Source organism: Mixophyes fleayi, chromosome 8 (genome assembly GCF_038048845.1).
Source record: "Mixophyes fleayi isolate aMixFle1 chromosome 8, aMixFle1.hap1, whole genome shotgun sequence".
NCBI lineage: Eukaryota > Metazoa > Chordata > Amphibia > Anura > Limnodynastidae > Mixophyes > Mixophyes fleayi.
The window spans coordinates 97,021,815-97,047,364 of NC_134409.1; the positions used below are offsets into that span (position 1 = coordinate 97,021,815).

Sequence of the window (25,550 nt, forward strand, 5' to 3'; positions counted from 1 at the left end):
TGAAGAAAAGCTGATTGTGATAGTGGTAAGAAAAGGGCATAGGACAAAAGGGGAGAGGTCAGAGGAAGAGATGTAAATTTGGATGTGGTACTGGAGGCAGAATAAGAGAATAACTTTCCCAAGAGAAGAGGTGTACAGTGTGATAAGTAGAGGGCCAAGAACAGAGACTAGTGGAGCCACTACTCATAGTGGGGGTGAGCCAGATGTAGAGACAATAAAGGAGTGGTTCAACAGGTAAGAAGTGAAACAGGAAAGAACTGTATCATGAAGGCCAATGGAATGAAGTGTGCCTAGGAGAAGTGATCAACAGGGTCAAACCAGCAGAGAGGTCCAAGAGGATGAGTATGGTGAAATGAGCTTTAGACATTGCTGTAAGTAGATCATTGATCACTTTTGTGAGAGCAGTTTCAGTGGAATGTTGAGGATGGAAGCCTGATTGCAGAGAGTTGACAATGGAGTGAGAGAAGAGAAAGTGAGATGGCTATATTCCACCTAACATAACTTTTTTAATATCTTGAATCCACAGCCAATGCAGATTCCTTCCATAAAAACTGTGCTCAGAGAGGACATATGGATGTCTCTCGTTATGGGACAGAACGAGTTGCCTCCCAGTCTATGTTCTCTAATCATAGTCCATCTCATGCAAGGAAAGATCATTCAAACCTCGGGGTCAGTCGTCGACTTACTTCGTCCACTAGCTCCCTTGACTCTGAATGTAATCCACGAGGAACTTCAAGCCGGATCAATTATACCATGCTTGCAGACATTCCACGAGCCAAGTGCTTGAGACCTGACCTTAACCTAAATCTCAACATGAAAGCCCAAAAACGCAGTCCTGGGAAAGCAGAAGTGGAGAGGATATTTGGGGAGGAACGGAGGTGGGTAAGAATAGTGCTGCTTTAAAACATTTGTGAGCCCAGGGAACAGATTACATTAGTAGGCCTCCATAGCCTCTGCAAAACATAACGGGAAACTCGTATTAGGGTATATCAAGATTTCTTGAGAGCAAAAATAATTCCACTAATTTCTTACATTTTTATATTTTGAGGAGCAAAATGTGAGCTGTTGGGATTTCAACTAGATTTACAGTTTGGCTTTGATTATGACTTGGACTAACGTTTGGTATAGGTTTAAAACTTGATGAAGGTTTGCTAGTGTTAGGTCTTTGTAAGGGTTGGGATTTAGATTATCAGATTAATTTTTAATTTTTGTTTTACATTTCACTTGGATCAGAAGTCCCTCTTCCTTGAAACAATGGGACTCTTGTTTTCTTCAGAAACCAAGGAACTGAGAAGCTCTTTTAGGCTTCACCATTCCAGGCTCAAGTAGAGAGTCTAATGATTAACCTAGTGCAAATGCACCTTTTAACCCCTTATTAAACTTACTGGGTAACAAGTAGGAACTGATGTTTTCTTGGAATTTCTGTTATGGTGATATTTCTGTCATTATGGGTGACTTTTCTTCTTACCACTGTCATTGGTCTCAGAACAGCAGACGTGCTTGAGGCTTTTCAGGCCTTGGAGGCTGGACTAATAGAGGGCCTTTCTGGAAAGAATACAATAATGGAGTGGAGACGAGCAAGACGACAGTCAACCCCTTGCCTGTACCCTGAGGTGAGAGATCATTGTGCCGTGCATTCGACAAAGATGGCAAAACAATATGGTCAGTTATGATCTGCAAAAAATGTAGACATGTAGATTATACATTTTGCACAAGACAAATGCCCTATGTATACACAGTACATGTCCCCATACTGCTTTCCAGAACTGCATTTGTGAACATTATTTATGTGACCATTTGCAGAATTGTGGTCCACCATTAGTGTAAAAATGACATTTCAAAGTTCTGCTTACAATAACTTCTGGACCACCTTCTTCTTTATTACATTTTACTAAAATACAGCTTGATGGAGGCTCTTTTATGTCTTGAATAAGTAATAAGATTAAGCGGTCTCTATTTCATAAGTCTCACTTGAACATTGTAACTTTTTATATAACTCTATTTGTGCACATATAAAACTCTTTCCCATATAAAGTGAGCTTTGTAAAAGGTGTCCTAATGAAAGTAATAGTCACTGCAAAAAATCTTCAGTAACCCACTAATTTGGGAACAATCCTGCAAATGTGCATTCTCCATCTATTAACGCTTATTTACATTTCTAATCGGAGCGCTGTGATCTGTCCAGATTCTCCCATCAGAAAAAGCAAAATTTGGTGCCTTGCAGTCCCCACCATTTTTATGCCCTCAACCTTGTACTTACCTGTAAAAGTTGGCGCAATTATGCAAGTATAGGTGAATGACATCACAGTGGAAATACATGTATTTGAGCTGTGCATTTATAAATAACTTTTACTGTGTATATAAAATAAACCTCAGAAAAACTAATCACATATTAAAGCAAAGGTGGCTGCCCTTGTCTGTCTAAAAAGTCAACCAGTATTTAACAAATTGTTTTTTTTTTATTTCTATATTAATCATTTCAATATTTAAATAAAAGTGACAGACACTCATTTACTATTTATAGGAATCAGTGCGAATGCGCCAGGAGCTAAAGTTGAGGAGAGCAAGCCTGCACCCACCTCCAAGAACGGATATGGTGAGAACACTACAATAAGCACTGGCAACTAGGGATTGGGCAGGAACCTTTAGGAAATTATTTGTAGGATTCTTCTCTATGCTGTCATCACTCCAGTATGCAATAACCACAACCACTATACAATACACAAAACACACACTAAGTTTATACAGACCACACCTACCAAGCCCCTAGCTCTTTCTCCCACACTGTCTTTCCCAGAGACCATATCAAGTGGTTGATGCTGGGTGTCAAAGATGATTTTCAGAGGGACCCTGCAGCTTTACCAGTTCAGCACCAGTTTACATAAATGCCCAAATGAACATACAAACCCAGTTTATACTGGAAATTATTAATGAAGAGAGCTGGTATTTTTACATCAATGTAGTCCCCCCCAAAAAATGTGGTATTTCACTTGGTCTTGCAAGAGATATAACATTGATTCTAGTTTAGTATTGTGGCTGGATCACTTACTGTATAAATAACTTATTGTATAAATTTATTTAAAGTATTAGCACACCACGTCAATTTATATCATTGCAAATGTACTGATTTTTTTATACTGTGCAGGGGAAAACGCAGGATTTGTAGAGGGGAGTTTCCACACCACGCCGCCAGTGTGACCAGCATGCATGGGGGCATGCTTATAATTTTAGACAGTGCTTGGCTGCTCTCCAACTCTTCCTATTCCCATAATATACATGGGCAATGCTGCGTGCACTACTGTTAGGTACACGCAGCTCTCTCTTTTCAAGTAGAGCTGTGTGAAGCGGGAGCAGGGTCCAGCCACCTCAATTATACAGTGTCCCAGGCTTGTAGGATGGTTTCCAGGCACTAGGAGACCCCCCCCCCCCCTTGGTTTGCCTATACTGTGTATTAGAAATGTGCTGATTTCTGAGGTATTGATTTCTGAGACAGTATGTCATGTTTGGGTTTTGTAACTTTTCTATAGGAAATCCCAAGTAAGCATATGTGTGGAGTGGATGTGTTTTTGCAGCTGTCTGGAGACAGGGTAATCTCATGTTAATTAGACCTTTTCGTCGGTAAGTGACCAACACGTCTGCTGAGCCTGAAAGCACAGGAGCGGTCATTTAGACTTGCTGGTAGACTTCCTATGTGAGTAAGATTCAGGATGCAAGTGATCACAGAATAATATGAATTTTGCAAGCTAATTGTGTTAAAAGCAAGATTAGAGAAGATGTTATATCCTGATTGTAAACATTGGATTGGTTAGAGGAGCATGAGGCTGGATTACCTCCTCCCACGGTATCTGTGTTAATCTGTATAAAAAGCAGACTATTTGACCATGTAAAGTGGTAGCATCATCATTCCATCTGTACCTTCTAAGATCACTAGTACCACGTACTAGTGTAACTGTCCTTATTAGGACACTTGAGCTAATAAAACATCACTGCTTCGAGATCCTGCTTTGATGCCTACTTACCAGCGACAATTCCTGTGACCTACAGATTAGACCAATCTAATCTGTTATCCGGCTGTTGTGAGGTTGGAACCCTGCATCCAGTACTAACGCTCTGCCCACTACCTGCAGCTCTGGCCAGTGTGACAGGCCAGGGGGAACCATCTACAGCAACCTTGATTTAAAGGAAGAGGTCAGGGGTACTAGCCCATGTGCCCAGCAAAGGAGTATGCTAGCAGCAAGAGTTACCCAGAAGGACGCAGTTCTATGTGCCAGTATAGGAGCCTAGTGGTGGCAGCAGGCCCCTCCTACTGCAGTTAGATAGGCGCAAATTGAAATAGAGAAAGGGGATGGTGGAAAGGCAAGCCCAGCCAGTCCCCAGCAACAACAATGGACAGGGTGGCATAGGAGGTCCATCCAGTTACAATTATTATTTGTAACTTGAGCTATGTCTCAGGAGGAAGCACATACCTGATTAGTATGTTTGTAACTTGAGTAACTTGGTCTCAGTAGGACGCACATACCTGCCAACAAGTCCCAGGTTCAGACATCCAAAGGGCGTGTGGCTAGATTTGTAACAATCTTTTACTCAGGAATATTACCCAGTACATACTTAGCACATATGGTGCTGTTATCTGAGCACTCTGTGAGATCTGTTGATGTAGCACTGTATATCAGTATAAATCTGTAAGTAGATTTGCAGAGATCATTTAATTAATCTAAAAATTAATAGCATAAAGAATAAAGGACTCTGTAAACAAGAAACTGTGACATTGGATGGTACAACTTTATAAGTAAAAAAGAATTCAATGTTTGTTATGAAAATAGCCTTTATTGTTGACAGAGGACAAATAAGTCAATAAAAGTCTAAATCCACAAACATATAACTAGACTTTGTTCTTTCTGTGGCCCCAATCAATAATTTTGCCTTATGAAAATCAAATCAGACTTCAATTGGTTTGGCTGAAAAATCTGATTAGCCAATAAGCACATCAACAAGTTGTGTTTGGTCATCGGACAACTGCACATTGTGCTTCAGACATTCTGTTCCTCCAATGAACAGGTCTCTTGATGTGAAGTGATGGATTTGAGTATGGCCAGCATAATACCAACTGAAGATAAGGTAAAAGGAATGAAAATCAAATATAACAATATACAATGAGGTAGGTGGTCATTTAGAAAGCTGAATCAAACCTAACACATTAAACAAAGGCAGGAAAACATCAAAGCCACATACAATGTTACTGGCAAAACTAGATTAATGCTGGCATTTCTTTAGTAAATTCTCTGTCAAATATAATTTTAACATATGTAGTTCTAGAAACAAATGATATATAATCTGTGATATTACTAACAATTAACCTAGAGCAGCCAATCAGCAATTAAACTTAAAATAGATGTTCTATTGGCTGCTATAAGTTGCTGCGCTGAACGCAAACTAGTAAATGTACCCAAAATACATTTCCGTTCAAAGCTAAATATATGTTTACTAAATGTGGCCCTCTTAAAAAGCTAATTACTTTTTACTAAATGTTTCCATTAATCTTTGTTTTTGATTCTGATTCACTTCACTTTTGGTGAAAGTTGGAAAATGATTTGCATAACAATATATAATATAGCAAACAGCAATCACTCAAGTCAACAACTAGAGTATTGACTTTATTTATACAGGTTTTAATGAAGACCAAGACAGTTACCTCTCAGTTTAGAAATAACTGGCTATGCTCACCTTTGTAGAAATCCAATCCAAATGGAAGACACCCGATTTAGAAATTCGGAATTACCTTCAAATTAAACATCTCTTTACATTGGGTCTCCCTAGGGAACATATCACTAGGAAGCCCACAGACTTTGAGTCCCTCTGCTGTATACCGCTCTGCCCACCCTACATACTTTCAATTATCTATAAGTCCTGGTAGAACATCTGTTCAACTCCTGGCCAAGGTAAACTAGCGAGTGGGAAACTTGGGAGCTGAAAGTCGAGATTCTGACTGGGATTTTTTTTTTAAAATGACCCATGCCTGCTCCTCCAATGTCTCATTACTAGAAACCCTGTCACTCACCGGACTGTGAGTGCTTCTTCCCGGACATTTAGGAACCGTGGCCGTCCTCCATCCTGAGGGACTGCGCATGCGCAGCCCTTTCCATACCTCCAGTGTATGTTCCTTTAACTAAATTGGCAGATCAGGCAACCTCCCTATATTAAGCACCTGTGGTCAACACCACGTTGCCTGATCTTGGAGTCTCATTCCCCATGAGTCTCTGAAGGTGTTCCTGTGTTTCCTCGTTTATTCAGCCCAGCTGATTCCTGTGGTTTCCAAACCACTTCTACCTCTGTGGTTTCCAAACCACTTCTACTACTGTGGTTCCCATACCACTTCTACCATCTACTGTATCATCGTGACTGTGAGCTGATTCCTATCCGCTGCCTCCGTGCACTACAGTCTTCTAACCACTTCAACTCTACCTTGTATCATTGGGACTGTTAGCTGATGCCTATCCGCTGCCTCCGTGCACTACAGTCTTTCATTCACATCCACTCACCTGTTCATGATTGTGACTGCCAGCTGATTCCTATCCGCTGCCTCCGTGCACTACAGTCTTCAACCTGCAACCCGTCTGTGTTTCATCGTGACTGTTTAGCTGATTCCTATCCGCTGCCTCTGTGCGCTTCAGTCTTCAGTCCTTGTCAACTCTCCCGTGTTTCCTTGAGTCTGCTGCCACTATTGCTACCCGCTACTCTCCGTGATCAACTGTTCCAGTTCAACTCTGCTCTGGTGTCCCATCGTTACTGCACCTGCTGGTTGCTATTGGCTACCTCCGTGTTCCCGCAGAGACCCGCTGCTGTTACTTCTCAGCGCTACGCATCCATCTACTGCTGATCCGCTCTCCACGCCTTCCTGGGTTCCCTGCTGGTCTACCTACCTGTGCGCTGCACCTGCTAGACCACCGCTTCACCCATCCAGGGACTTTGCATCCTGCCGGCCTCCTGCCGTTCAGGTATCTCTGCACTTCTGTCTGACTGCCTTCTCCTGAACCACGGTATGCATACTTCCCATTGACTGTGCTGTGTATTGCATACCTTGCTGGACTGTGTTGGTTCTCCTCTGGAGTGTACTATCCGCTGAGTCTATTGCCATCATTGACTGTGTTATCTCATGCTGGATTACTTCAAGAGACTTTCTATATTGGCAGTGTTGTTCAGTCATTTATACATTTATATTGTGCATATTACTGTGGATCAAAGTCAAGGTGCCCGTGTATATATTGTGTTGCAGTCTCTCCCCGTGCACCTCCTCACATATATATTCAGTGGTACAACTTGCTAGTGGCAGACCACTGACCCCTGTTTCCAGTTTCACCTGCTCCAGTATCCTCTCACATAGCAGTGGTACAACTTGCTAACGCAGACCACTGACTCCCCGGATACCTCCATTTGGATTCCATTCCTTCACTCAGACAGCGGTACAACTTGCTATCCGCAGACCGCTGACTCTCATCACCTCCTCGTTTCTGTTGGACATTCCTCCTCACTATAGCAGTGGTACAACTTGCTACCGCAGACCACTGACTACCTTCACGTGTCCTTTGTCCATACAGTTCCTCGTGTATTACTACCTCCATATTGCCAGTGCTGCTAGTCATAGACTTTCCTGAGCATCTCATCATCTGCTATTTCCTGTTCCGTGATCACCCTGCTACCAGAGTACCATATTACCACCTATACTGCTCTGGTAAGCCTATCACCTGGTGATCCCTGGGTAAAGACTCCTAGTGCCCGTGACAGTAAGATCAGGCCATGACAGACCCAGATACGGAACCTACCGCTAAAGAGATGCTGCAGCATCTGGTCAGCCGTGTGGAGCAACAGGATGCTCGCCAACAGCTGTTACTTCAATGTTACCAATCATTAACCTCCCAAGGAACATCTGGACAGACTGTTACAGCTAATATTGAAGCTCCTGTGCTTTCCTCCGTTTCCCCAGTGCCATCCCAGGTGTCTACAGCTCCTACGCTTCACCTGCCTACTCCGTCAAAATATGACGGGGACCCCAAAACTTGTAGAGGTTTCCTTAACCAATGTTCAGTCCATTTTGAACTCCAACCTCAAAATTTTTCTACCCATCGTTCCAGAGTGGCCTATCTTATCTCATTGTTTTCGGGACAAGCCCTGGCTTGGGCCTCCCCCCTGTGGGAAAGAAACGATCCAATTCTACAAGATAGTGCCAAATTCATTTCCACGTTCCGAAGTGTGTTCGATGAACCAGGTCGTGTGACCTCCGCTGCTTCCAGCATTCTTCGTTTGCGACAAGGCTCCCATACAGTAGGACAGTATGTCATTCAATTTAGGATCTTAGCCTCTGAACTTCAGTGGAACACTGAAGCATTAGTTGCCGCCTTCTGGCAGGGGCTCTCCGATAAAATTAAAGATGCACTGACTACCCAAGAGCTTCCTTCGTCACTAGAAGATTTGATCTCTCTTTGCCATCGTGTAGATATGAGATTTCGTGAAAGAGAGTCTGAGAAAACAACAGCTGTCAAAGCACCTCTTCGTTTAAACCCTCAATTTCGTCCAGCTCCATCCTCTGTGATTCCCATGGAGATAGGACGTTCCAAATTATCTTCAGAGGAAAGGAAACGAAGAGTAAAGAATAGACTCTGTATCTATTGTGCTGATTCCACGCATATGCTCAGCTCTTGCCCTAAGAGATCGGGAAATGCCAGGCCCTAACTAGTTCTGGAGAGGTGAAGTTAGGGTCCCTGGAGTCCTCTCCATTGTCTATGAAATCTAAAGTCTGCGCTTTTGATGTTACGATTTCCTTTGCTACCAAATCCTTTGAGTCACAGGCATTGATTGATTCCGGAGCAGCAGGAAATTTCATTTCTAAATCACTAGTGAATCAATGGTTCCTACCAGTGATCACTTTAAAAACACCCATTACTGTGACGGCTATAGATGGATCACGCCTCATCAATGGTCTCATCACCCAGAGTACGTCTCCAGTAACCCTTCAGATTGGTGTACTACACCATGAAGAAATTTCGTTTTTAATTCTTCCAGTTACGACAAGTCCGATTGTCTTAGGCCTTCCATGGCTTCAGTGTCACTCTCCCCAGATTGACTGGCGCACCCCTCAAGTTACGTCTTGGGGGTCTGAATGTCACCATCGTTGTCTCTCTCAAGTTATTCCTATTAAAGTACAGCAATCGTTCATCTCATCTTCCTCCCCGGGACTCCCTCCTCAGTATGCTTCATTTGCCGATGTGTTTGATAAAGCTCAGTCTGAACGTCTTCCTCCTCATCGTTCTTGGGATTGTCCGATCGACCTTCTACCTGGCAAGACTCCTCCCAGGGGTCGGGTCTATCCTCTCTCGTTACCTGAAACTCAAGCCACATCTGAGTACATACAGGAGAATCTCCAGCGTGGGTTCATTCGACCTTCCACCTCTCCCGCTGGAGCTGGGTTCTTCTTCGTCAAAAAGAAGGATGGATCATTACGCCCTTGTATAGATTTTCGTGGACTCAACGCCATTACTATCAAGAATCGGTATCCCATTCCGCTGATCACTGAGCTATTTGATCGCATCAAGGGAGCTCGGATATTTACTAAGTTGGATCTTCGTGGTGCCTACAATTTAATTAGAATCCGTTCCGGTGACGAATGGAAGACCGCGTTTAACACCAGAGATGGGCATTACGAATATTTAGTAATGCCCTTCGGGCTGTGTAATGCCCCCGCTGTTTTCCAGGGTTTCATCAATGAGATCTTTCGGGACTTATTATATGTATGTGTCGTTGTCTACCTGGACGACATATTGATCTTCTCACAGGACCTGCCTTCTCATCACCAACATGTGGCAGAGGTCCTCTCCAGACTACGGAAAAACTCATTGTTCTGTAAATTGGAAAAATGTTCATTCGAGTTACCCCAGATTCCATTCTTGGGGTATATAGTTTCCGGAGTTGGCCTGAAGATGGATCCAGACAAAGTAAATGCTGTACTACATTGGCCCCAGCCAACTACTCTTCGTGCCATCCAGCGTTTTTTAGGTTTTGCCAATTACTATAGACGCTTCATTCAAGACTTTTCATCCATTGCATCTCCCATTGTGGTCCTAACTCGGAAAGGGGCTAATACTAAGCAATGGTCATCTGAGGCTCTCCAAGCCTTTCAAATCCTCAAAGAGGCCTTCTCATCTGCTCCCATTCTGCGACAGCCTGATGTGACACTCCCCTTCTTCCTAGAAGTAGATGCCTCTAATGTGGGCTTAGGAGCTATTCTCTCCCAACGCTCGGAGCAACAAAAATTACATCCTTGTGCCTTCTACTCTCGGGGTCTTCTGCCCGCAGAGAAAAATTATACTATCGGGGACAAGGAGTTGCTGGCCATCAAAGCTGCATTAGAGGAATGGAGATACTTGTTGGAGGGAGCTCGCCATCCGGTGACGATCTTCACGGATCATAAGAACTTGTCATATTTGCAATCTGCTCAATGCTTGAATCCTCGTCAAGCAAGATGGTCTCTTTTCTTTTCCCGTTTTGAATTAATTATAACCTTCAAACCAGCCGCTAAGAACAAGAAAGCTGACGCTCTATCTCGAGCTTTTGTGACGTCCTCTGATGTAGAAGAGGTTCCCAACCATGCTATTCTAGACCCCAAATGTATTTCTCTGGCTGCTTCATCCACCAAAATGCTACCATTTGGGAAGACCCTTGTGCCTCCTACTCTGAGGAGGAAAATCCTTTCGTGGTTCCATGCCTCTCGTTTTTCTGGACACGCCGGTGAACACAAGACCTTTGAGATTCTCTCTCGTAGTTACTGGTGGCCTTCAATGAGGAGAGACGTCAAAGAGTTTATTGCTTCCTGTGATTTATGTTCTCAGTTCAAATCCTCCCGCAGAACTCCAGCAGGGTTGCTGCGACCACTACCCATTCCGTCCAAGCCTTGGACCCATATTAGTATGGATTTCGTTACTGATTTGCCACCAAGTAAGAATCACAATACTATTTGGGTAGTGGTAGACAGATTTTCGAAGATGGCCCATTTCGTCCCTTTGTCCGGTTTACCTTCCTCGTCTACTCTGGCTGAACATTTCATTAAAGAAATCTTCCGCATCCATGGATGTCCGTCTGAGATTGTGTCGGATAGAGGAGTACAATTCGTTTCCAGATTCTGGCGGGCCCTTTGTAAAACCTTGGGCATACGATTAGCACTCTCATCGTCTTACCATCCGCAATCTAACGGACAAACGGAACGAGTCAATCAAGATCTTGAGACTTTTATTAGGATGTTCTCTTCAGCCAACCAAGACAACTGGGTAGAATTGCTCCCTTGGGCTGAATTCGCCCATAACAACATGTACCATGAGTCATCATCCAAAACTCCATTCTTTGTGGTCTACGGTCACCATCCGTCTTTTCCGGAATTTCCTGCCCTCCCGCCCACCCAAGTTCCTGCTGTGGAGACTGCTTGTCAAACCTTCAAAAATATCTGGTCTCAGGTCAAAACCTGTTTAAAGAAGACATCTAATAAATATAAGTCTTTCGCAGATAAGAAGAGGCGGGCTATTCCACCACTAAAAATTGGAGATCGTGTCTGGTTATCTACCAAAAATATTCGTTTGAAGGTTCCATCTATGAAATTCGCCCCTCGTTTTATTGGTCCATATAGGATCATTCAAGTTATCAATCCAGTATGTGTTAAACTTCTTCTTCCTAAGAATCTTCGGATTTCCAATGCCTTCCATGTGTCCTTGCTCAAACCTCTCATCATCAACCGTTTCTCGACTCCTCCCTCAGCACCGCAGCCAGTTCAAGTTCATCAGGAGGAGGATTTCGAGATTACTGAGGTATTGGATGCAAAAATTTCGCGAGGAGTCCTCCGTTTCCTCGTTCATTGGAAGGGCTTTGGTCCTGAAGAGCGTTCATGGATCAAAGCTGAAGATCTTAATGCTCCTGCCCTTCTGAAGAAGTTTTATTCCAAAAATCCGGACAAGCCCGGTTCCAGGCGTTCTGTGCCCACCTTTAAAAGGGGGGGTACTGTCACTCACCGGACTGTGAGTGCTTCTTCCCGGACATTTAGGAACCGTGGCCGTCCTCCATCCTGAGGGACTGCGCATGCGCAGCCCTTTCCATACCTCCAGTGTATGTTCCTTTAACTAAATTGGCAGATCAGGCAACCTCCCTATATTAAGCACCTGTGGTCAACACCACGTTGCCTGATCTTGGAGTCTCATTCCCCATGAGTCTCTGAAGGTGTTCCTGTGTTTCCTCGTTTATTCAGCCCAGCTGATTCCTGTGGTTTCCAAACCACTTCTACCTCTGTGGTTTCCAAACCACTTCTACTACTGTGGTTCCCATACCACTTCTACCATCTACTGTATCATCGTGACTGTGAGCTGATTCCTATCCGCTGCCTCCGTGCACTACAGTCTTCTAACCACTTCAACTCTACCTTGTATCATTGGGACTGTTAGCTGATGCCTATCCGCTGCCTCCGTGCACTACAGTCTTTCATTCACATCCACTCACCTGTTCATGATTGTGACTGCCAGCTGATTCCTATCCGCTGCCTCCGTGCACTACAGTCTTCAACCTGCAACCCGTCTGTGTTTCATCGTGACTGTTTAGCTGATTCCTATCCGCTGCCTCTGTGCGCTTCAGTCTTCAGTCCTTGTCAACTCTCCCGTGTTTCCTTGAGTCTGCTGCCACTATTGCTACCCGCTACTCTCCGTGATCAACTGTTCCAGTTCAACTCTGCTCTGGTGTCCCATCGTTACTGCACCTGCTGGTTGCTATTGGCTACCTCCGTGTTCCCGCAGAGACCCGCTGCTGTTACTTCTCAGCGCTACGCATCCATCTACTGCTGATCCGCTCTCCACGCCTTCCTGGGTTCCCTGCTGGTCTACCTACCTGTGCGCTGCACCTGCTAGACCACCGCTTCACCCATCCAGGGACTTTGCATCCTGCCGGCCTCCTGCCGTTCAGGTATCTCTGCACTTCTGTCTGACTGCCTTCTCCTGAACCACGGTATGCATACTTCCCATTGACTGTGCTGTGTATTGCATACCTTGCTGGACTGTGTTGGTTCTCCTCTGGAGTGTACTATCCGCTGAGTCTATTGCCATCATTGACTGTGTTATCTCATGCTGGATTACTTCAAGAGACTTTCTATATTGGCAGTGTTGTTCAGTCATTTATACATTTATATTGTGCATATTACTGTGGATCAAAGTCAAGGTGCCCGTGTATATATTGTGTTGCAGTCTCTCCCCGTGCACCTCCTCACATATATATTCAGTGGTACAACTTGCTAGTGGCAGACCACTGACCCCTGTTTCCAGTTTCACCTGCTCCAGTATCCTCTCACATAGCAGTGGTACAACTTGCTAACGCAGACCACTGACTCCCCGGATACCTCCATTTGGATTCCATTCCTTCACTCAGACAGCGGTACAACTTGCTATCCGCAGACCGCTGACTCTCATCACCTCCTCGTTTCTGTTGGACATTCCTCCTCACTATAGCAGTGGTACAACTTGCTACCGCAGACCACTGACTACCTTCACGTGTCCTTTGTCCATACAGTTCCTCGTGTATTACTACCTCCATATTGCCAGTGCTGCTAGTCATAGACTTTCCTGAGCATCTCATCATCTGCTATTTCCTGTTCCGTGATCACCCTGCTACCAGAGTACCATATTACCACCTATACTGCTCTGGTAAGCCTATCACCTGGTGATCCCTGGGTAAAGACTCCTAGTGCCCGTGACAAACCCATTATAAAGTTCTCACCAGGTGGTACAGATGCTCTACTCACTTGGCTAAAATCTATCATGGGGTCCCGGCTTCCTGCTGGCGTTGCCTGGCTCCCCGCTCCATATCTGGTGAGATTGTCCTGTGTTACAACCCTTTGGTCTCAAGTTATAACTCTTAAGTAGGCCAATTCATGGCTCCCTGGCTTCTCAACAAAACAAACATGCCTTTATCATGCTGTGACAGGAAGGACTGCCTATGCCACCTTGTCTGTTGTTGCAGCTGGGCTTACTTTGCCATTGTTCCCTTTTGTTATCCCAAATGTGCCCGCTTGCCGCAGTAGAAGGGGCTTACAAAGGCTGCCACCACTGGACTTCTTACCGGCATCCAGAACCGGGTTTCTTCTGGGTAACTGACGCTGCTAGCATATCTTGTTGATGGTGTACTTGGGCTGGTACTCCTGATCTCTTACTATGGATCAGGGAAGCTGTGGACGGATCCCCCCTGGCCTATCACACTGACCAGGGCTGCATGGATAGCAGGCAGAGCGGTGGTACCGAAAAGCTTGGGTCCAAACCTCAGAAACAGCCGGCGAACTGATTAGATTTAGGGTCTAATCGGCAGGTCACAGGAATACAGTAATATTGAAGACGATTTCAAGAAGGTCTTGAAGCAAGATGTTTTTGCTCTCACACTGTTTGAAAGTACTAGTGTGATCAGGTCAGATGAAAATCAGAAGAACAAGTTTCATCAGGATGCACCCTATTTACACAAACATGGATTTACATGCACTGGAAATAATGATAGTTCTAGAAACACTGTAATGTCCTGCATTACAAGCAGTCCACAATGTTCAGAAAGATTTGAATGACAAAGGCCCCACAGTAACGACCCCCTGCTGGGCCTTTGGCCAGAGCAGGCCTCTAACACTTCATCACAAAACTTATTTAGCAATTCCTGCTATCAGACTCCCTCCCCATGCCTAATTAGAGGTTTTCACTAGCAACCTTACAAACCCCACACAATGACACTTCCATACAAAACACATCCCAATACATAAAAGACCTCCATCCACAAATACCTATTGTATCAGATTTATACATCAGAAATAAGGCATATCCTTTAGTAAGGTTAAAACAGGAAAACAGAGTTTCTACCCCGGTCTCAGAAATAACGATTTCCTATCTCAGAATATATACAATATAAAAAATAAGTACATATGCAATTATATAAATAAGCGCTCTGCGCTATTTCCTTTACGTAAATTCATACCAGAATTTATTTATCAGTGATCCAGTCACACATGCTTTAAAAATCCTTTCTGAAATTCCTTCTCTCAGCAGCAAAAGTTGTTATACCAGTCCGCTGGAGATCCACCTCCCCAGCTAATATACAAGGTTAAAAAGGTTGGAATTTTATAGGTCAAAGAATGTAGGATGGATGCTATCAGCAGAAGACTGATTTGAAATTGTACTATGTTATTTTGGGACCATGGCTGGCATTCACAGACACGGCGGAATTGCGCATATACCTCTAAGGGGCTAGTTGGTCTTTTCTAACATGTCAATTGCCCTCTTAATGCCTACTCAACGATTGTGGAAATATAACAATACCCAACCACTCAGCAACCACCCCCCCCCCCCTCGTCTATATGTTGCATGTTTTAAGGTTATAAGCTTGAGATATATTTGACCAATGTTATGTCCTCATGCTACAATACTGGCCTGGTGCCAACATGCTTTTCAATTGGCTGACGACGCTAAGCAATGTTATCTGCATTGTGCTACAGTGACGACTGTTTTTCAAAATCCAATAAAAACGTATTCATAAAAAAAGAAATAGCTGGCTACTTATACAGTCTGCTATTTTTACACAGTCAACTTACTCAAAGTCAATTATTTCCTCACTATTAACTTGGTGAATAAAATTCATTAATGTCAGTAGAATAATATTGAACACAGTACATAGTGTATTCATTGAAGTTGTTTCAATGTTGTACATATAATACTATTAAAATGAAACAATAAGAATTTGGGGATTTGTGTTATGTCAAACATAAAGTGAATCACTAAGTTATATTGTAGCTTTTTGGGACTAATGGAAGGAACGCTTTGTGTGCCCTCCTACGATATAAGTAACAAATAAATATTGAACTGAGGGCCATACAATTCAGTAGGTTACCTGGGACGTACTGCGCTTTGGGATTTTACATTAAGAATGTATTAATTCTGGCTAATTTGCTTTGGGGTTTTTTGTGCAGGAGTTCAGCAATTCAAAAGTTACAAGCACAAGGAGTCGGGACATCTCACCACAGCGTACAAGGACTCAGGTGAGGGCATACAAAGAAGTAGATTGGATGACAATTTGGGCTACCTGTGGGTGAATTGTACTTTACAAAGTTGTCCATCTAAACATCAAAACATACTTTAGATTTCTAGAGGGCCTTTCTATATATGTTCACGCATTGTAATCATTGTATGTTTTATTCTTGTCCCTTATTATTTAGTACTGCAGAATGTGTTTGTGCTATGTAAATAAGGGAAAATAATTTACAATTCAAACAATCTGCATCATGAAAAGTATTCAGTCACATCTATTAACAAGATTATACCTCCATCAGGGTCGAGCAGCATTCCCAGAGCCTGAGTGGATTAATCGGGATAAAATACTTCGACCAGTGGGAGCACAAGATAAGGTTCTGTCTGTGTGTGGCCATGCACTTATACTTGCTAACCCATTCAAAATGTGCATTTTTAATCCTGGTCCTTAAGGCTTTGCCCTAAAATTTCAGAAAGTTGTGGAATATAGTGAATACATAGTTGCATATAGTCCATGATTTCTTGAATGTATTTGGCTTTATTTTTAATATTGGGCAAGTGCACAGTGCAACATTTTTAATTCTGAATGCAATAGTTTGTATCCATTTATCATGTGTGTTTTGTTATTGTTAGATTTGATGATAAAATACAACTCCATTATATTTTATTCTTTACCTTAAAGCAGCAATACCACTTTTTCTGTAAATAACAAAAACCTTTTAAGCATCCAACTGGTAGTCATTTTAGTTGTAATCCTACAAATCATTATCTCTTTTTCAAAATCTCTCTGGTTGACTAATTGAAATGGCTGCTAGACACATAGTCAGTCTGCGACACAGACACAAGCTCACAACTCTCATCATTTCATGTGATGACAAATAGGAGGCCGTGTAGACAGAGCTGAAAGGGGCGTTCAAAAGCATCACTGTTCACTGCATCATGTGCCTGTGGTTCCCATGGGAGTCCAGAATCATAAGTCATTCATAAAAGCTGGAAGGGAAAAACCCGAAGCTGCTGCGCGTGCACATGCGCAGCAGCTTTCGTTTTTCTGGCAGCTTTCGTTTATTCGGCAGCTCTATACTATCCAGCAGTCGCTGCACTGTCAAAGAAGCGTCCACGGCGGTGCTGTACAATACAGCTGTATTGTACAGCACCGCCGCGGACGCTTCTTTGACAGCGCCGCGGCTGCTGGATAGTACAGGGGCACTTCTTTAGTGGAGGGGAGGAGTTTCTGGAGACCCAGAAACCCCCCCTGCGTGCGCCACTGATACAATAATTTACTATTGCATGTTCTGTGTTCTCTGAGTTTCGGACTATCTGTGATATTGCATTGTATCTCACCACTGATTCCTTAAGCCAATACATAAAATGCTTACATTTTGGTTCAGAAAGAAGAAAGCTTTGACAAAACAAATGAACTTGCCTGGAAAAATCGTGAGACCTTCCTAAAACCGGTGAGAAAATATAGGTGTGTATATATGTATAATGTTCTCCGGTGTGTACCTGTGCTTTAGTTTTCACACCTATATCTGACAAACCAACTGATGCTACTAGTCTCAGGAAGTGATTTAAATTATGGCAGATATGGCAAAAAAAAGGTTATTAGCATGATAGGTAAACTGAGATTAGGTAATGTCATATTTTGAGGGCCGTGTGAGATAATTCTCAGAGGAAATTAATATTCTAAGGCCCATGTTCGCCTGGTTTCACCACAGTTGTGTCTGAGTAGTAACTTTGCCTAACTAGAACCCTTTTTTCCTCCCACACAGCCACTAATATAAGGCAGCACCACGTTTATCAGATTCACTTCAACTAACTGGATCCACCAGAAATAGCGCAGTGGCAACCAATTGTTGCTTGCCGTGCAGCTGTCCACAATTCTTCTCACACGGTTCAGCCAGATGGGATCCGCTATCACCAGCCTTGGGTTACTCAAATCTCCAGAGCTCTACCCCAACATAGTCTTTTATCCGCCCCAAAGATTCCATTGCTCCTGGGGTGAATTTAACTCAGTCGAGGACTGATGTGTTTAACCCCTTAATGGATTTTATGCCTTAGTTCTACTGTAATGTAAAAGGACTGTGGTGGGGGATATATAAAAAAAATGTGAAGGAGACGAGTAAACAGGTTGGAACAAATTGGAAAACTGTGGAAAGGACATATTTTGGATGAATTTGATCAAAAAATGACATGGGAAATCAATTTTTTGGATTTGTATGTCATGCAAAGGGGGTCTCGGATCTCCTAAATGTACAGAATGGATATCTGTCAAGTGAATGTTTCTGGAGCTTTTACGGTAATGGCTTTAATGGTATTTGCAATGAATATGATATGTTTGAAAATAAGAACAGCCATTTCACAAAGTGAAGTACCAAAGCTGAGACATAATTTAATTCCTCATTTTGTTATAGCGCTTTACTATACAGCAAAAGAATATTACAGGATACAATAAAAGATGATCATTTACAAACCAAATAAAGTGGGAAAGCACAGCACATATATTTTTGTGTGCATGCATGGGTACAACCCACTATCATTTTTGAAGTGCATCTCTGCAGATGCCCTGGGTGACTGATGTTTGCCACAGGAATGGCTATTCCAACAAATGTAAAATCAACCCTTTAATACCGCCTATTATCGCTTTTGGTCTAACCCCAGAATTAAATACAATTTGTCCTTTATTTATTCAACAAAATAGCTTGTTTGATCTTAATTTATGTCTTAAATAAGTCAGCACAATTTAATGTTTGAATTTTATTAGCTTTTGCTCTTATAAATACAATTATTGCATAGCAATTGTCCCACTGAAAATAAAGACAAGTATTAATCAGATCAGTTTGCACGTCTAGCAAGGTCCACTAGACCCAGAAACCAAATTTCAATCTCCCCTTGTAGTTCAAAAGAATGTCCCATTTCAGTAATGAAAATATCATTTCTGCATTCGTAAATGACCCATAAAAAGCATAAATGTGAAAACTTTACTATATCTATAATTGAGTATTTTTAAAAAAATATATTTTATTTTACTTTATTGAGTTTTTTACGTAAATAGGGGGGGCTACTGAAAAAAAGAAGGGACTTGCACCCAGATCTGAAGATAAATGCATCAAGCACATTACAGATAAGCACATGTCAGAAATGCAATTGCATTGAAAACAAAAAGAAGAGATGGGGGAAGTCAACATAATACTAAACTAGATGATTGGCAGGTGTAGTGCTGAGCGGAATTAGGGGAGAGATCAGCTGAAGAGAGGAAAGAAAAAGGGGGAGGGGGGTAAGAAGGTCATGTAAGTACAGGGAAAAATATTTGACAAAGAGAGAATGAATCATTCGAGAATGTTGAGCTCTCAAAGCATTTGGGTCATGTATCAAGTGAAAGTGAAAAATTAACAGGCAAAATACTCGCGCCAGTATTGCCAGGTTGAAACAAATTGATTGGGTCGATCATTTAAAATACTAGTTATATGTTCTAGATGGGACACTCTGCCTTCTTCCAATTTCTAGAAATTAAACATCTAGCAGCAGTGAGAATGTGATTTGTGAGTTTCCAAATTACTCTGTAGAATATCAGGAGGGAGGTGAGGGAGAAGGAAATAGGAAAGATGGAACGGAAATTGTAAGCAGGTAATGTTGTGGATAATGTCTGCAACCTCTTGCCAGAAAGGAATAATTTTAGGACCACTCCACCAAATATGGGACAGGGAACCCTGCTGACCACAATTACGCCACCAGAGATCTGTAGTTAATTGAGTATTTTTATAACAGAAAATTGCAATTAAACCATACGTGTGCATGCACAATCATTAACATGCCATGACTGATATTTTAGACTCAACTGCAAATGGAGGCTTCCCATGACCATTGGAGTCCAGCTCATTCTGAGGGCCGGAGCAGAGAGGTAAAGAATTTGCCACTCACATCCTTCTCCCTTTATACTGACTTTTATTGTTTGTTTGTTAAGCAACTTCAACAAATGCCAAATACAAAGCTAAGATCCATGTCACATGACAGGACTACAAAAGATGTAACCATGAATAAAACAAATGGAGAAATGAGGAGATGTGGGGGTCTAGTTTAGTTTTCAACTAAAATTGCAGGAGTTACTAGAAAAAACCATGTCTGACTTTGTCCTGTATTAGGTCCCATCCCCGACTTATTATTTTTAAATTTGTGACAGCTTCATTATTTCTTGTAGTGGCCTCTAGAAGGTCCTTACGGCTGGTAAGCCAATAGATCAATACAGATCTAGATGCAAAGACCAGACATGCGTTTTAAATGCAAACCAGTGAAATTAGCCTTTAAACCAATAGTAACAACATGACAGGCAGATTTAAAATTACGCACATGATATGTGTGTCTATAGGCAACTACTGTCTGGAATCCTACATTTAGATACAGGACCCAGTATCTTTCACTTCACAGTGTGGCAAGTACAGCTGATACAAGTTCACTGAGATATAATCAAGTGATCGCTGACATCACAAAGGCAGAGTTGAACTACCAAACAGTATTTAATGCTGCTCTGTCTGTCATTCCCTATCAGAATATCACCTTTGCTATTCTGAGCTCCTGAGCATGCTATCCTGATTACTATTTGACTTCTGATTATATGACCTGGCTTGCTCCTGTTTTAGGCCCTAACAGATTGATTTTGAACTTGGCTTTCCATGACTATTCCCCCTGACTGATGATTTGGTTTTGTGTTACCTGCTTCCTGCCGACCTAGGCTAGTCTGACCACTCTGCTTTCTGTGCTTCTTTCTGTAGTGCTCCGCCCACCACGCTTAGGGTCAATTTGGTACACTGCGACCTGGTTACTATGGTAGTCAAATTGGAAGCTGATCTTGTTGCTCCAAGTTTGTACCCAGTGGCAGTCCATTTTTGGCAGCATTAATGATACATGGGCATTTAAATTGCTGTGTTTGTCACTAATCTACTGTAACTCGACATCTACAGGTTGTAGAAAAAATATAGGGGCAAAAATATAAATCAGGTGATCTATTATAACAAAATTAAAAACAAATTGCAAAGTTGAGATATATTTAATTTTATGTGCTAGATTTAAAAAAAATATTTGAGTTTTTCTTTAATGGACTTTTATTGTTTTTCAGCCTACATCACCCTGTTGTTACATTCTTATCTAAAGTCCACTGGCAATACAAAATAACGTTAAACAAAGCATAAATGCCCTGTAATCCATAGAAACCAATCAGACATTTGTAAGTGTTGTACTTACAACTGGTGCATTTCATTAAAGGATACATTTACCTGGTTTATTGCTTTTTATTTGTAGATAAAAATGAATATTACTATGCAATAACATATATTATTATATATACCTATCCATCTATGAATAAGGGAAATATTCTATATAGATTTACTTGAAGTAAAATAAAATATCCATTGATTCCAATCAAAACAATGCCTCCTGTTGTTAAAATATTGTGAAAATGAATTTCAATTAAGAAGTTCAATACTTATTAAAGCAAATATTTTATAATGATTTGTTCCTAGATTAATCAAAGAAGTGTCTCAAGGACACCGACAGAAACTGCAGTCAGTCATTCATATGGTTCACAATATCAAAAACTTGAGAGGCCACAGAAGTTGGAGCAACAATACAAGCCAACAGTTACTAATAATCCAGAGTCATGTTATATGGGATCCAAACATGCTCAGCAAACACAGCACCATCTATCACTGGGCTCTCTTTCTGAACAAGATCAACAGTATACACAGACTAGCTATAAGCAAGAGACAAAAAATGATGCTGTGTGGTCTGGATACAAGCCTGCAGGGCCACTGTCTTGTCACACACCACAACACCAACAATTGTTAGGTTACAATAATGACAGTGAAAGTCCATCGTTTAAAACTATACTGAGGGCAACTGCAATGCAAACAAAATGGGAAACATCACCAAATATTGTTGTGTCACGCCCAGCGTCTCCCCAAGGATCTAGTCGCAGGAACTCACACAGTCTGCACTTATTACCAGAAGCTAGGTCACAAAATGTTAGAGAGGCAAAATACTTTCCACCAGATTCTGAGAGGAAGGTTTACACTCCACCAGAACCAATAAAAAGGGAATTTCAGAGGCTACAAACACCTCCCTCGAATACAATTTTGGGGAGTACCAAGGGACCACATACTCCTTCACCAGGAACAACTCATTGTGATTTGCAGGAGCTACACATATCAAATATACCTGAGATTATCTGTAAAGGCTTCCTGGATCAATGCTTTAAAATATCTCCAAAGACAGAGTCTGTTGGCTCTGAGGGGCAACCACCTCAGCACCCTAAAAATGAAAATTCACAGACTAAAGGAATTAAAGCATTCCATCACAGTGAATGCCCCTCTGATGAGAGAAATTCACAGCACACACAACACCATCCAGATTCAGGCTTTCTTTCTGACCAGGATCTACTATGTACTGAGACCGACTGTAGTCAAGAGATCACAAATCATGCAGGGCGGTCTCGATACAAGCCTGCAGGGCCACTTTCTTGTTACAGACCAGAGCCACAGCCCCAAAAGCTTGTGGATTGGTACAGTGGCACTGAAAGCCCATTGTCCAAAGTTGTACTGCGGACAACTAGAACACACACAATGGAGGAAACATCACAAAATGTTGCTCTGTCACGCCCAACTTCTCCTCAAGAAACTGGTTATAGGAAATCACAGAGTCTGGAAACAATGACAGAATCTAGGTCACAAAATGTTTGTGATCTAAATTTTTTCCCACCAGAACCCACAAAAAGTGAATACCAGAAGATACAATCACGTCCCATAAATACCATCATCAGTGGTTCCCAGAGACTAGATACTCCTTCACCAGAACCCATATCATTGAAGAGCTTACAAAGGTCAAATACTCCCGAGACTATTCATGAGGACTTCCTGTGCCCATACTCTAAAACATCTCTATGGACAGAGACTTCAGGTTTTGAGGGACCATCATCTTCACATGTTAAAAATGAAAATTCACAGACTAAAGGAAATACAGGTTTCCACCACAGTGAACATTCCACAGCTGAAAGAAATACTGCAGACTATGTTGAGACCTGTGACATGTACCTGAATACCACTGCAAAACAAATCAAGGTGGGTAGGTTCTCCCTCTGTTGTGTGATCCTTCTGTGTTTAGCCTCTCAAATGACATGTGAAACCTTCTAAATGTGTATGCATCTGTAATGTGTATAGCTTTTGCAGACTAATATCTACATATGGTTATGGAGAGCTATGTCTGGTGTCTTGATGTCCTGTTGACCGATTTCTGTGGCGATGTCGAGGTAGAGCCTGGGGTTCGTATGTTTGTTGTGGGGAGAGCTGTATTACTGATTAGGTGTGAGAGACAACTAACAGGGTTGCGGATATAACTATGCAATACTAAATACAGTTCAAATAGTCTTAAGTAAGATAGGTACAACAGAAAGTCAGGGAGTTGGAGAGGGGTAAATAAAGCAAGTGTTAGTATAGAAAGTAGGTGGAACTGGAAAGTGATAGTCTAGAAAGAAAAAACAATTAAGTATGGGTTTTGAAATAGAGAAGACTAAAGATAGAAAGGGTAAATAACATGGGAAATATGTATTAATGTGGAATGAATTCAAAAATAATATGGCCATTTCCCATCTATGAGGATAAAGGATACATAAAAATAGGAATAAGAATTGGAATACGATGATAGGGGTAATATTAGCGAGAAAAATAAGATTGGCTTCCTCAAACGATGGTCTGTTAAGTCGTCCCAGTTAGTATTAAACATGTTACAGATAACCTTGAATGTATAACCTTTTGTAATGCCATACCTGTTTTTTTTTGTTCTTATGTTACTTCAAAACTTTTACAAATAAAGATATTTAAAAAAATGGCTTATATAGGGAAATATATAGATGTAGGTTAATTGAATTAGGTGGAATGAAATAGATGATGTAGCTAAAGTAGACTGATAGGTAAAGAAAAACTAGGTAAATATGGATAGCTGAAATAAATTCAAGTATAGAAAGAAATGATACGAACAAAAAGTGTGTTATAGAGAGTATGGTGCATGGCAGTATGTGGAGTAGAAGTTAAACAAATAGGAAAATAATGTATGAGAAAAACTGTTGGATGGCATATAGGGGTTAAAGGTAATGATGCAGTATTGGTAGGTGTTTATCTATGAAGGCTCTACATCACTACAAAATCCGTACACCACATACAGCTTAGTAATATCTATATATTAATCAGTCAAAAATTTGCATACATGTTTCTGTCTTTATGAATACTGTCTTATTTTTTTGTTGCAACAAATGAGCATAAACTTACATATAAGCAACAATTAGAGTAAACTAAAACAGACAATAACACTAGTTTCATTGCATGTGACTGATTTGAAAAATACACAGTCTGTTATGTTTACCCATACAGCTAAGAACCTTTGATACCGGAAAAAAAAATCCATAATTATAACTGCGGTATAATATTACACAAAAAAAATACTATCTGCAGTCATATTTGTAGAGTTTTTATACAATAGTACTTTTTTTTATGGATGATATGTAACACAGTGATTTGAAACTAAGCATATTTACAGATGGTATATTTTAAATCCATTCAGTTCAGGTTGTGTTCTGTTATTTCTAATGAAAATAAAATAGGCCCCACAACATGTGAAACTCATTCAGAAAGTCTTCAAAGGAACAAATACAGGGATATAGTTTGTTTGCATATAGCAACATTTAAGTGTATAACCTTAATATCCTATATTTTAAAGTGGGCATATCCTCCACAAATACCTTTTCATACATTTCCAAAGCTATAGCCTTATTCCACTACACGACTGCAACAAACGTGTACTTTCTCTGTCTGCCTCCTCCTTGTCATATGAATAAATGGGTGAAACAGAATGTAGAACACCATTTTAATGTACGGTATTTATACAATAATTACTTTGACAAAACAAATCAATTGAATGTTGGTATTTATGTAATAATTTCTTTGACAAAACAAATCAATTGAATCTTGTGTTATTTTACTCATAATGTATTTGATAACAAATAGGGAACACATATGGGTACGTACTTCGTTTCAATCCAAGTACATCATGGCCAAGCTACTCTGATATTATATCAGGTTTCCTGTGGACCTCCATCGGTTGTGGACTACAAATCCCAGCATGACCCGTCAGACTTGTAGTGCACAGCAGGTGGCATACCACAAATCGTCTATACCGTCTTTAGTCATATTTTATTGTGTATATATACACACACACATGCTATAAAGTGGTACCGTAATACAATCTTGTTTCCGGTACTTATTAATCTATGCATTAGTTGCAGGCCTGTGTGTTAGTTCCTGTGTGTGTAACACTGTCTCAGTGTAAACTTCCTATTTCACTTTTTTCTTTTCCCTCATTGGCCAGATCCCTCACCCCTCCTCTATGCTTCCCCCCTCCCCAGCTGGTACCTCCTTCCTAGCTGGGTTAGTTTTTCCTGTC

General features: G+C 41.5%; 2 protein-coding genes across 3 annotated transcripts in view; both read left to right on the plus strand.

Moving 5' to 3' along the window:
- Positions 1-16,911, plus strand: part of LOC142099468 (uncharacterized) — a 38,966-nt gene extending 22,055 nt beyond the window's left edge. For both annotated transcript variants that reach the window (XM_075182931.1, XM_075182932.1), the window contains 5 exons: positions 527-878; positions 1,487-1,613; positions 2,525-2,596; positions 16,013-16,081; positions 16,373-16,911. In XM_075182931.1, the coding sequence (XP_075039032.1) occupies positions 527-878; positions 1,487-1,613; positions 2,525-2,596; positions 16,013-16,081; positions 16,373-16,522 (770 nt within the window). In that variant the 3' untranslated portion in view covers positions 16,523-16,911. The remainder of the gene's footprint in view (positions 1-526; positions 879-1,486; positions 1,614-2,524; positions 2,597-16,012; positions 16,082-16,372) is intronic.
- A 572-nt stretch (positions 16,912-17,483) lies between these two features.
- Positions 17,484-23,341, plus strand: LOC142100255 (uncharacterized). Its single transcript, XM_075184186.1, has 4 exons — positions 17,484-17,524; positions 19,900-19,968; positions 21,584-23,176; positions 23,276-23,341. Exons 2-4 carry the CDS (start codon positions 19,912-19,914, stop codon positions 23,339-23,341), a joined length of 1,716 nt encoding a protein of 571 aa, XP_075040287.1. The 5' UTR covers positions 17,484-17,524; positions 19,900-19,911.
- The last annotated feature ends 2,209 nt before the right edge of the window (positions 23,342-25,550 follow it).